We start from the raw sequence: 14332 nt of genomic DNA on the forward strand, positions 1-14332 counted from the left end.
AGGGGACGGGATTGTAGCTACGACACTTGAAACATATATGTTGTCACCTGTTAAAAAAACTTGTGCTCAACTGCCAATTGAATTTTGAAAAAAATAAAAATTAAATATATATCGATTGACAATATTTTATTTAGATTGCAACAAAAACATCATATGTATGCTATATGTATTTGGTGACAATTTTAACTACATTATGCAACATAATATTTCAACATATATTGACCCAACAAATAATAATCCTATATTTAATAGACATTACAGTATCCTGTCATTACTAAAACATTCTAATCAATGGTTTTGTTAAAAAGAAACATAAAGGTTTAAAAAATGACATTTACTTTTTTCGGTTTTCCACTTTTATACACAATATTTCGATCTAGACAAACAGTTGCATTATTTTAAGGCATATCTTAATGGTTGATTGCGAATCTTTGACAAGAACTTTCATGTTAAGGAATGATCGGTGCTTATAAAACATTAGAATTTAACAAAAATATGACTTTATTGTGATTCATTTACTCTAGATTACACATAAATATCCTCAGCCAAAAACATTAATATGTTTTTTGAGATTTCGTAATGCTGGTAAAATGTTGTTTTGACTAACAGAGAGTTATCTCCCCAAACTTTAAAAGATCACTCCATCTATATGCAATGCTTAAAGGGATGTATTGTTATACGGAAGGAGCTTTTGTTTCAGTGTAACGTTAATAAAAAACAATTTAAAAAGCAGACCGACATAGACATTTATGAAAAGTACGTTTATTTTAAGCATAAACAGTATGAGATTTAATGTGAAGAGCTGTCAATTGTTAAATGAAATAACAAAACATGTCTTATGTATGCATACAATAATTATTACATATATTGACTGAAATACAAAAACGAAGATAAAATGAACGGTTTTCACAGGAAATTGGTAGTAAATGATATTTAGAAAACAATGTTTTCAATACAAATAACATTAAACTTATTTCAACTACACCAATTATAAAATTCATTTACATAATTGATAGGGTTAAAAAAAAATATTACACAATTGTTTTCAATCGACAGTTTTGAGAACATTCCGATCTGTATATAAGCAATTATCGTTGTCACTCCCCTCCATCACACTGAATAATACAAATAATTAAAAAAAAAAACAATATAATATGTTAACATAATACATGTACATACTTCTAACCTGGCAGTTTAATGCAATTTAAAATGCTAAATTGAGACATAACATAATACATGCGTGAATCTCATGTTGGTTGTTGTTTATATACAAATAATGAGAATGATAATAATGTTTGAACATGAAGAAAAAACATTTAAGCGCAAATGAATTGTTGAAAAGAATTTTCTATATCTGAAGTGCAGCAACAGAAAACTTATATTTTAGAAGTTGACACCCCAAACTGAAGATAGAACAAAAAGTGTATATTCAATCTCAAATAATTATAGAATTTAACTTAATATCGGTTTTACATCAATCAAACTATAAGGTTTTCTATCTTTATGTTGGGTTGTTTTGTTTTTCAAATCTTTTTTTCCCTGAATATATTCATGTTGGTGTTTTTGTTTTTCAAATCTTTTTTTCCTGAATAGCTTTATAGTCATTTCAAAACACAATCAAGTATTTCTGACGTGTCTAAAAATGTATTAACAAAAGTAATGAAATATAAGGTAAGTTCAAATATGGGGTAGTCCATAACACCTAACAACATCACATTTTAAACATAGCAAAGACTGGAACAAATTTCCCTGATAAGGTACAGGTAGTCCATAACACCTAACAAAATCAAATTAAGAACAAAGCAAAGACTGGAACAAATTGTCCTGATAAGGTGCAGGCATTTTTTATTCCTTTGTTCATGATTTACAAACGAAATCATATATTCAGACCTTAGGTTTACTTTTTCACTATTTCAATGTTAGTCGAACACAACATTTTTTTTCATTATATCGAGATGATCCATTATACATAGTTTCACTAAGCAATGACATCAGTATTCTAATTAAATGACCAAACGTTTGAATAAAAGAAATGAGAGGTGATAAATAAATCATTCCTGTAACAATTATCACTTTTAAACTTCCATTTTTTTTTCATAGGAATTATTTTACAAGTGTAAGACAAAGACAAAAAAATTGATATTCAAAATCCATTATATGCGGACTTTCCATCTTTTTCAGAGATAAACTCATATGACGCTTAAAAGAAACTTGTTGAGTGACAATGTACATATATTACAGAGTTTACTTGTATCTTACATATAGTCTATTTCACAGTTTACATAAAATCTAAGCTTGTAAGGCTTAACTACTCTGAAGTTACAAGCCGGTAAGCAGTATGTATGTTAAGTAACAAACATGCTGTGTTACACCATGCAAGCTTTCCCACCAAATCTCCTTGTGTACCCTTTGATTTATTTTGGCATCAAAGTTTATAAACATCAATATCCACATGACAATATATTCACATCACCATTTTGATTTTCCGACTTAACCTGAAATTAAGTAATGATTCACATATTTAAGGTCAAAAATAGATTATCCTTCAAACATTTTTTTTTATTTTGTTTTGTTTGAAAATCAGCAGTGTTTTTTATACCTTGATAACATAGGTGAAAATGATAAATAACAAACACAAATATTAAACATTATAGGAAATGAACTCTTGATATATACGGGTACTTAAATTAAATACGTCAGACGCGCGTTTCTTCTACAAAAACGACGCTCAATTAAAAGGTGGTTTAAAATGCCAAATTAAGTAATAAATAGAAACCCATTGTTGGCCCAAAACCTCTTATAGGTTGTGTCTCATACAGCTTATATTATATATATCTCGTGAAGGAAACACAATGTACAATATATAATGCAATAAAGTAGTTAATGTTTGCTGCTGTCTGTCATATTTGTTTTGCGGGTTTTTTTTATTGTTGTAAGATAAATCATTGCCATTGTTTGTTATTTAGAATTGTTTCAAATTTCGTCTTACCATGGCCTCTTAATGCATACTTAACAGCATTAGTTGTGGACGGTGACATGGTATTGTTCACACAAATGTTTGTTGGTGTGTTGTTTAGCTGTTTTATGTGTAATCAAAACGCATCTCATTATTTTACACAAGGTATATAACATTATGAAAACCTAAAACTTTTTTTTATTACGACAAAAACAAATTCAATACACATTTTATGTCGGGTTTAAGACATATATTGATGTAAGGGAGATAACTAAATAACAGCTTTGAAATCACCATTTTATGTCGGGTTTAAGACATGTTATGATGTAAGGGAGATAACTAAATAACAGCTTTTAAAATCACTTACTGTTCCATTCATTTGTCTCCTTTCTAAGAAACTAACGAAATCTTCACATTTCATTTCCATTGCCCTTTCTTTCAAGGAGGTGGGTCCATGTCCACACTCCATCATTGCACACATATCATCGTTAGGGTCACATTTCGTATACTATAATATAAAATGCAAACATGTCACGTTATGTGGATTTCAGCAATCAGTAAACAAAATGTATTTGCTTTAAAACTTATAATATGTTAAAAATTATACACATTTAAATCTGTAATTGAACAAATGCAATAGACCACTTTCGAGTTCATCCGTCACCGGCAAAAACTCGTCAATTATACACGCCTTTATGACGTCATTTACCAGATAGAGGGGCTCGCCTGTATCCCTGCACTATTTACGTTCATCAAGCGTCTTAGTGATCGTCTTTGTGCAGGATAAACTAGAAATAATGGTTGCTCTGTAGGTACTTACTGACATTTCCCTAATGACAGCAGTGTTGATTGTCAATTTTGAGAATTCAATTTGCCGAATAATTCGTACAATATAGAATTATAGTTTTCCAACCACTCGCTCAACATTGGAAGGAAGTGACGACGCCCCTAAACGCACAAATGACGATGATAAAGGCGCGTATAATTGACGAGTTTTTTCCGGTGACGGATGAACTCGAAAGTGGTCTATTGAATATTATTTACTATGCAATTGCTAATTAACAGTGTTTTCGTTTTATTTTAGTTGATAGCATAAAGAGCATATATGTATGTAAATATACCTCTTTCCAGATTTCTGACTTGAATCCTATTCCTATAAGGTATTTAGCAATATCTGTGTCTTTGTTGTCCATACAGTCAAACAACAGATAACTAAACCTGGACAGATCCGTATTGTAACTTTGAACACCTGAGATCAAACTTTTTACTGATTTTAGGTCTCCTTTCTGAAATAAATAAAATGCGTTCAGATATATTGATAAGTTTCCCACAGTGAAGTTTTCTATAACCCTATAAGACAACAACATAACGTATACATTAAACGAACCTGTATTTTAAATCAAGTTTTTATAATATGCAAGCTGTAACATTTTTCAAAGAAAAAAGAAGTTTTATTTTTCGAAAAAAAAAAATTCAGTATACGCTTTTCTTTAAAACTTGATTAAAGTTTTATGGAATGTATTAATCTGAAATGAAATGTCTTTAGTTTTTTTTCCATGTGGATGTCAAAGATGTGTAGGTGTAAGCGATCGTCTACTAAATGTATCCATAAAATTAAATTATTCACTTTGTTATCAATTAATGAGCATTATCAAATTAGGACCACAAGGCATAATGTCTGTATTTTGATAGATCTTTATAAAAACGAGTGAGGTTGATGTATCACAATAACCTTAATTGCGTCTTTCACTGTTTCATCAAAATCACGTTCTGCAAGGTATATATTCAGGTCAAAATCTCGGACATCTTTCTTCAGAGCAGAATGGGTTTGGGTTCCAATTGCATCTAATGCGTAGTCTGCTGCTTTTCTTCCTTTCTACAAATCATACAATATATATAGTTATATTATAATGATAGTATAATTTGTAATTATATCACTCTGTTTTTGTGTTCTGTTCTAAAAAGTAAAATAACAAAAATAATAAACCCAGAGGAAAATTAAATCGGAAAGTCCCTTATCACATGGCTAAATCAAATGATAAAACACATAAAAAACGAATGAACAATACTGTCATATTCCTGACTTGGTACAGGCATTTTCAAATGTAGAAAGTGGTGGATTAAATCAGGAATATGGCCATTGCTATCTAATATTTTGTTTCTATTTATGTTGCATTGTCGTTTGTTTTCGTTGCACTTCAGTGTTCCGTTGTTACGTTGTGGTCCTCTAATAGTTGATGTGTTTCCCTCGGTTTTAGTTTGCACCCTACATTTGGTTTTACTCCGTCGATTTATGACCTTTGGACAGATTTATACTCTTGTTGCCCTTATTTATACATATTTACTTCTTTGTTTAAACATTTAATAAAAATATTTTGATTTTTTTTTATAAATTGTCTTATTTTGTGAAGATTTAATACATTTGTACAGTGTTTTTTTCTATTGCAAACGAAATAGAGCCCATAAAAAAATATTTGTTCTTTATCTAATATGATAATATTTGTTAAATTCTCAGGTTCTCCTCCTTGGGTAGATTTTCTGAACAGACAGACAGAACAGATTTCGAAATATTCATTTGAATGTTGGTGGAATGCTATCTTATTAGAAATCATACTACATCTTCTTTTTTTTATATGGTGTCTCGTATATAGACTTTATTATCTTATTATTGTTTATTTCTTCTTCAATATACGGCCACTTTTGAACTGATCGTCAACGTAGGTATCAGAAGCCACACTTTAATTATTATACTCGAGAGGTTATTGCATTATAGTATCAAACAATTATCAAATTATAAAATGATATAAGGTATTTTCATTTCAAACACGAACCTTCTTATATATAGCTTTTCATTCACAAGTTGTGTCATTATTTTTGCATAATACTGATTTATCAATCTGTAATGTTTGAAACTTTGAATTTGTAATACTTGTTCCCGGCATCAGTGTTCAGTGAAAATCGGTTGTTGGTTTTTTTTAATTCGCAGATTAACTGCTTCGTTACCAAAAATATTCAGACGTTTTATGTTCTAGTATTTTGTGCTGTGGTTTTCACTTGGTTGCTATATGGTCTCGTTTTATTTCACTTATTTTAATAGACGAAATTTCTTCTATAAAACTATTTGTCAGACATCGACAAAGCTCTTTGAAATCCAGGAGGAATGTACATACTGCCACATTTTGCACCATATATATTGACATTAACATATGTTTTTGCCGTAACGATCTGATTTAAAGTGTCTTGACATAGTAATCCTGGCATAGACCGTTCAGGTGAAGTTTAATTCATCTGAATATGTTTTACGATTTGATGTTTTTTCGTGTGATGCTGTTAAGAATTGTATGATGGGTGCTGCGTGATTAGTTGACTTTCAAAAGGCAGTCATTAGATATGAGTGCTAATGAAACAATAATTCATCCATGTAACAATTACTTATTTGTCGTTTTGCCTTCTCATGTTTCCTTGTCGTTATTAAAAGAGGGACGAAAGACACCAAAGGGACAGTCAATTAAGATATGAGATAAACGATGGCTTTAATCTACTATATAACATCTGAGTTTATACATACCGGATCATGTCTATCCTTCATTGCACCAGCCTTTACTAACTTTTCAATAACATCATTCTGTGGCATAAAAAGATATGCGTAGTGAAGTGGGGTTCTGTCCAGCTGTAAATTGAAAGTATCATATATTAAATAAATCTTCAAACTTACTAGGCCTACACTTCAGAAAACCGAATGAGCAGAACATCTATGGGAGACGCTTTCATTTTAAATAATCGTTTTTTAAGAATTTTATTATTTTCTTTATATTTTATTATATCCACTCCAAAACTTCCACACAAAAATTTAAAGCTTGCATTTTAACCTTTGTTCTGCTTTTTTTGTTGTTGATGATCAAAAACATTTTGCAGCAGTCTAAAAAATTCACCAAAAAAGACATCTTCCCAAATAAATATAAATATAAAAGGCCACGTTTATAAGTAATTAGTTTACAACAGCAAATTTGAAGATTGAGATGACTCTACAGAAATATTATTTTATTCACACCATAATGTCGTTACATAAATTTGGACACACTGCATTTATCATGCTTTTCAATAACATATTTTTAAAAGAAATAAATAATACTTGTATTAAAAATAATCAGAGAAACTGCCAGTTGTCTTCCTTACACTTTATAAAAACGAACATGTTTTAAAACATAAACTAAAAGTTAATATATTTATATGACCATGTTTTTATCGTTTCTTTTTGTTTATTATACATACATTATCGCCTATGTTTATATGCTGAGAACAGACTTCCAATAAATACGTCAGCATATCACTCTTCTCCTTCATTATACATCGATGTAACAACGTTCGTCCACATTTATCTCGGACATTTGAATATTTTTTACATGACAGTAATTTCTTTGCATCCTCTATTAATCCATCGTCTACAGCTGTGAAGATTCTTTTAATGTATGCCTAAATTAAAGATTGTCCATAAAGAAAAAGGACTCATTGTTAACATATTTGTTGTTTGTGCATGTTAACATTTAATAAAATCACACCTTGTTTTTGTGGGGTTCGTATTGTTCAGTCTTAGTTTACTGTGCAGTATTATTAGTCGACGTGTTGGTATGTGTGTGTGCGTCCTTTTTCAATTAGGTTATGGTATAAAATTGAGAATGGAAATAGGAAATTTGTCAAGGAGACAACAACCCGACCAACGAGCAGATAACTGCCGAAGGCCACCGATGGGTCTTCAATGCAGCAAGAAAATCCGTATACTAAGTATTTTGTTTTTCATCTCCTTGATATTAAAAGACCAATGTGTGCGCTTACAGATCATTAAATCAACAACAATAATGCAAAGAGTATCACAACTCAGATAGAAGTTTGGTAAATGTCTATCGTACCACTTTGAAATATGACATACCCTGCTAGAGCAAATCGAATACTCATGATCAGATATATTCAATTTGAGCTAACATCGTGACATGTCTCAATATATATACATGTATATTAACAATTAACGGGTTTTCATATTCCTGTAAATTAAATGTAGACGAAAAACATTGCACATTCGAATTAATGTTTTAAAGGGTTATACTATTGCAAGTTTCTTACATTTTATTTTTTGTTGAACAAATCGATGGGCAGCAATTTCAACCTGTGCCAACTAAATATTCATAGAGTACAATGATCGAACAAGAATTTCAGTGTAGAGAAATTTAGATTATTAACACGAAATGACCTCCTTGAGAAGCTGAATTAATTAGTTATCAAAGGTACTAATACCACGATTATAATTTAGTACGCCAGATGCGCGTTTCGTCTTCATAAGACTCGTCAGTGACGCTCATATCAAAATATTTATGAAGCCAAACAAGTACAAAGTTGAAGAGCATTGAAGACCCAAAATTCCAAAAAATTGTGTCAAATACGGCTACGGTAATCTATGCCTGGTATAAGAAAATCCTTAGTTTTTTGAAAGTTCAAAGTTTTGTCAACAGGAAATTTATAAAAATGACCATAGTAATGATATTCATGTCAACACCGAGGTGTTGACTACTGTGCTGGTGATACCCTCGGGGACGAAACGTCCACCAGCAGTAGCATCGACCCAGTGGTTTAAATGGTTATCAAATGTACCAGGATTATAATTTAGTACCATAAACTTTTGTCTTGTTGCTCATTCTTTGACTTCTGTTTGGTGTTTTAGTTCAACCTCGTTTGCCTTTTCGGGTTTTTTTTCTATTTTCAGATATTTTGTCAAGGTAGAAGACAATAGCATATTGCCTCATGCCCGTTTGAAGTCTGGCTTTTACAGTGAAGATCACTTCGCAAAAGATCAACGGCGATGTGAAATCATGACTTTATTGTGTTGAAAACTTTGCTTGTTTTACTTACATGAATTGCAGTTGTGAGATTAATTACTTCATAAATCTGACGACTACTGGACCTTTTGGCAATATCAACTATTGTCCGTTTAGAACTGTCTGTAATATCCGATAAATGGTCATAATTATGTAATATTAGTTTTTCCACTTCATTGAATTTTTTATCCTTGACTAGTTTAACAATAAATTCGTCAATTGCAACCACATACACAGATTTGTTCAATTTCACAGCCACGTCACGTGGTGTTCTTCCTTTGCTGTCACGTGCTGCGATATCGGCACCTAGTGACATGAGATTCTTGAAGATATTTTCAGATGCATCATAAATAACTGCAGTGTGTAAAATTGTATTGCCATCGTAATCCCGAGCAGAAAGATCTGATCCTTCGAGGACTCGCATTACAACCTTCTCATCCTTAGGCACAGTATTTCCACATAAAAGCTGAAAAGATAATGGAATGGGGTGTAACGGATTTATAAAATAGCACGGTGAAAATAAAATATTGAAATATGCTCATTGAAAAGAAAAAAAATCAAACATAGGATTGAAGACAACAATCTTTTCCAGAATACTAATCGACTTTTGATATTGATTTTATTCAAAACATATTTTTGAAAAGTTATTTTAGACTAGAGACCAGCAGAAAAGAGTTAAATCACAAAATTACTGAACTCCGAGGAAAATTCAATCGGAAAGTCTATAATCACATGGCAAAATCAAATGACAAAACACATCAAACGAATGCCGGACAACAACTGTCATATTCCTGACTTAGTACAGGCAATTTCAAATGTAGAAAATGGTGGATTGAACCTGGTGTTATAGCGCTAAACCTCTCACTTTTACAAAAGTCTCATCGTATTCCGTTATATTTACAGCGATTCGTGAACAAAACAGATATAATAAATTAAATAGTCAAAATATGGGTACAGCAGTCATTACTGTGTTACAATCATAAAACAAACAATTTTACAAAACAAGCCCAATGTTACCAATGACACATTACATTACAGTAACATATAGCTCAGAAGGCAATAAGAATGAAATGACAGTTTCTTTACTAGTATATCTTAGTAGTAGGGTGAATTTATTGAAATTATCAGCACGTAAAGTTATCGATATATGATTTGGTTTTATAATACGTTTTGTATAGCTGACAATAAGGTATGGATGTTTTAGATTGTATCCTGAATTTGATTTCTCTCAATCGATTTTTGTCTTTTGAACACCGGTATACTACTGTTGCCTTAATTTACCATTGTTTGAGGCCTTATGATGACCAATTGCTTTTACATTCGTAATTTGAACTCTGAATGATAGTTATCTAATTGGCAATCAAACGACTTCTCCTTATATTTATATTAATAAAATACCTGAAAGAAAACAGGCTTCGGTGGATTCTTCGACGATCCTTCATAAGTCCACAATACACGAGTATCAGGTTTCATACTCATGAGGACATCCACTGCATCAAAATTATTTGATTCCCAAGCTGAAGCCAGTAATGGTCGTGGAGTCTCTGGGTATTCAGGGTAGGCATATTGATATGAAAAATCTCTGGTGTTGACATCTACACTCTTTAAGAGTTCTGCATCTATTAAAAGTATTAGATTATAAATGATAAAACAGATCATTCTAACAAGGCTTACTGCATTCTCCAGGATTGGAAAATAAAATTCAAAGTTGTTGTGTCATGGCAATCCATTCCAAATCATTATTGATTTTTTTTTTTTTTTGAGTAGCGAAACATCTTAAGTACTGGTAAAACATGTCACAAGTATAAATATGTCAGAAGCGAATTTGAATTATACATTCAAAGACAAATTGTAACAAACAAAAACTCTTTTTAAATATTTACAATTCTTGCTAATACATCAAAGAAGTAGTGTGCAGACGTTTGAGCACGAAATAGAAATTGTTCAGGAATATGACAATTGTTTTCAATTCTATTGATGCGTAAAAGCTTTTCATTTTGCCATTTTTTTAGGGATTTTCCGTTTTGAATTTTCATCGGAGTTCAGTATTTTTGTGATTTCTCTTTTTTCGTTGGTTTTTGTATTTTTATGGATTAATATATCTATACATAAGAATATAGAATCATATTCAACACAGTGTGATTGTGGCATTTGATCGACGTCCTTAATTCATCCAATGACTGGGACAGATTATGTGAACATTTGTCTGTAACGACACTGCTCACTACTTGCTTATCATAAAATTTAAACTGTAGGGTCTCCAAAGGTTCTTAACGCCTTTAATAATGAAATAATCCGAAAAATTAATCAGGAACAACCTTTATGTTTTGATTTGTATTATTAATATAAATCATATAACATTGTGTTATTCATGATTAATTTTTCGAATTACTTTATTTAGGTATTGAGAACCTTTGGTAACCCCACAGTTTAAGTGTCTTTAACAAGTACATAGTGAGCAGTGGTCGTTACAGACAAAAGTTCACATAATCTGTCCCAGTCGATGGGATGATTTAGGACGTCAATCAATGGCCACAGCCACACTGTTTTGCATATGATTCTATATAATGTTTATTGTTTTATTTAAACTAACCTGCCTTCACCCATCCTTTAACAATAAATCCAAACCCGGCCGACAAGGCTAAAGCCATTTCATTGGGATTTTCATATCTTTCTATCATTTCTAACAGGTCACGCTTGTGGATGTCGTCTCGAACCAGAGACTTGATGCTGACTATATTGCCATTCTTCACACACGTCAGTCTACACCAGTTTTTCAGAAGACGCTCCACGACATGTCTGTCTGGATTTGATTGATCTAAGGCTGCCCATAAGCCTATAAAATAAAATAAACGTTGATGGATTAAAATTCAAAACAGCATCATATGTATGACTACATTTGTTACAGGCAATTTAAAGATTTCTCTTTGTGGGGTATATTCATTTACAAATTGTTTACAACACAACATATTTGTCAGGAACTTGATACGTCTGTTGAAATCACGACCTTGTATTATGACGTCATGTTAACTATGAATATAAACCATAATTACGTTACGTAATGCCTAACAATAGATGTCACGTGTTGTTAAAGGAAGTAATGAACATAAAATAGCAATAACTATGTAAAGATAAAAAAAAACTTAAACGAGGTACGTGTCTATTATAAGATGTCCGGGTCATTTAATGTGTTTACTGAATGGTATAAAAAAAAAGTCGCTGGAATAGGTCATTATTTGAAGCAAGATATGCAAGAAAAGTGGAGAGAAAATAAGATAAGGTTGTTGCTGATATCAGTTTCTGAAACTGAATCAGATGAAAGTATTTCTTTAAAGATCCGATTCAAACGTCAATAATATAAACATCAGATATTTGTCAAAACTCTTCACAAATGAGAGTCGGAAGATAACTATGGAACATTCAAAATCATGACCAGAGCAAACAAAACACCAACAGTCAACAAAACTTAAATAGAAAACTAAAGACTTGACAGCACAAACTCCAGCAAAGACCTTGGGTGATCGTAGGTGCTCATAAAATAGCATTATTTAGCTATAGGTTTATTTGGTTTTATTTTTTGTCAAAATATATATCAAAGGGCATTTTTTAAACACAAATATATAAAAAGGGTGAGGTACTGGATGTCCCAGCGGATCACCACTATCGAAGTGAACACTAAAATGTGTTGTTATAGCCGGCCTTCATATTGAGCCGAGTTATTTGTAACTTTCTAGAAGAGTAGGGACATCCTCGACTCTATTTATTTTGTTGTAAATGTGAAATGATCTGAAATGTTTAGCTCTGTTTTAAGGCACGATGGACATAAAACAAATCCGAGATACATATATTCCATCCATTTAATAGACCGTCTTTGACGACATTGTTGTTACATTAATCAACACTTTATAATGGCCAATAAAAATATGTAATCATGAACTACGTTCCACACCAGTGACCATCCTTGACCTTGTTTTTTTCACTGTAATAAAAATCAATACTGGTACTATTGATGGGTTATTATAATAAAAGATGTGCATATTCGTAAATAGTGAAAACAATTAATTATACATTTACCTGTGTTTGAACGGTTTCCAATCAATAGTTTAACTAAACTTAAGATTTTAGCAGATGTTTTACTGGTAGAAGAAAAGTATTGAACATTGACTTGCCCCATTGGAATTTTCTATATGTTATGTTTTTGCTTTGCCACTTTGTGATTGAAAAACAAATGCAGACAATTTTGATAAGTTGTTTGAATTTTTATATGTTTGCTTTCCCCTATCGTTGGAAAATGATTACCACATATACTGGTTTAAACAGGGAAATTAATATAAGTGCATGTGCAGAGCAGGGACGGATCCAGCCATTTTAAAAAGGGGGGAGTCCTAACCCAGGACAAAGGAGGGGGTTCCAATTACATGTCCCCATTCAAATGCATTGATCGTCCAAAAAAAGGGGGTTCCAACCCCCGGAACCCCCCCCCCCCCCCCTCTTGATCCGCGCCTGCACAGAAAAGAATACTACGATCAGTGGCCATTTCTGATAAGTTTAATTTTGTCATATTTTTCAAGGGTTTATTAAATACCTTGTTTTTGCTGCTAATCATGACGATATTGAAATGACGTTTCTTTAGTACGACGGTATGGTATAGATGTATTGTAACTGATTAGTACGAGGATGGGAAGCGATGTACAGTAACATAATGACGGTATTGAGGCAATGTCTTGGATGATAGGTATGGTTGTAGGGTAGCGATGTATAGTGGTTCAATAATTATGAGGTTCAATAAAACGATGATGGGGTAGTGATGTATGACATGTATGGTGGATGGTTAAAATGATGTTACGGTGGCAATTCATTGTGACTGAATACAATGGCAGTAGGGCAGCAATGTATGCATTATCAAAATGACGATATGGTAACGATGCACGGTGACTGATTATTTGCATAGTAGGGTATGACATGTATCGTGATTGTATTGAAGCGATGTTTTGGACTATAAGTATGAGCTAACGGTGACCTGTAGTAGTTAATTTCTGTTTCATTTTTTGACCCTTTGGGAGAGCAAATACCACATATTCTTTTTTTATATGAGGGTAGTTTAGCGATGGATAGTGGTTCATTCGAATGGTGGTAGAGAAGCGATGCTTGACAAGTATACTGATGGTAAGTATGATGGTAGTTTAACAATTCATTGTGACTGATGACAATGATAATAGGATAGCAATGCATGGTGGCTTATTTAAATGACAATATTGTAATGATGTATGGTCTGATGTATCGTTACTGACTAGTATATGAGGGTTGGAAGCGATGTATTGTTGGTGATTAGTATGAGGGTATGTGTACAGATATTTGGTAGCTGATGACGGCGTTAATCAAATAGCTTTTCAATAACAAACATTTGAAAGTCAACGTGTTGGAATCGCTCAGAAGTGAAAGAGACAAACTTGCATGCGATTGTTTAAACTAAATATTATATAAAAACAAATTGATATCTGGTGATAGT

At 32.0% G+C, this 14332-nt stretch overlaps 1 protein-coding gene across 1 annotated transcript in view; it reads right to left on the bottom strand.

Moving 5' to 3' along the window:
• Positions 1-111: 111 nt before the first annotated feature.
• The window catches only part of LOC134715706 (uncharacterized), a 32552-nt gene continuing 18331 nt past the window's right edge, over positions 112-14332 (bottom strand). Inside the window, exons 3-11 of the mRNA XM_063578060.1 lie at positions 11417-11659; positions 10222-10442; positions 8858-9289; positions 7229-7429; positions 6525-6626; positions 4689-4832; positions 4078-4242; positions 3324-3464; positions 112-2495 (exon numbers count right to left, since the gene is read on the bottom strand). Coding sequence (XP_063434130.1) covers positions 2442-2495; positions 3324-3464; positions 4078-4242; positions 4689-4832; positions 6525-6626; positions 7229-7429; positions 8858-9289; positions 10222-10442; positions 11417-11659 — 1703 coding nt within the window. The 3' untranslated portion in view covers positions 112-2441. The remainder of the gene's footprint in view (positions 2496-3323; positions 3465-4077; positions 4243-4688; positions 4833-6524; positions 6627-7228; positions 7430-8857; positions 9290-10221; positions 10443-11416; positions 11660-14332) is intronic.

This window comes from Mytilus trossulus, chromosome 4, assembly GCF_036588685.1.
Source record: "Mytilus trossulus isolate FHL-02 chromosome 4, PNRI_Mtr1.1.1.hap1, whole genome shotgun sequence".
NCBI lineage: Eukaryota > Metazoa > Mollusca > Bivalvia > Mytilida > Mytilidae > Mytilus > Mytilus trossulus.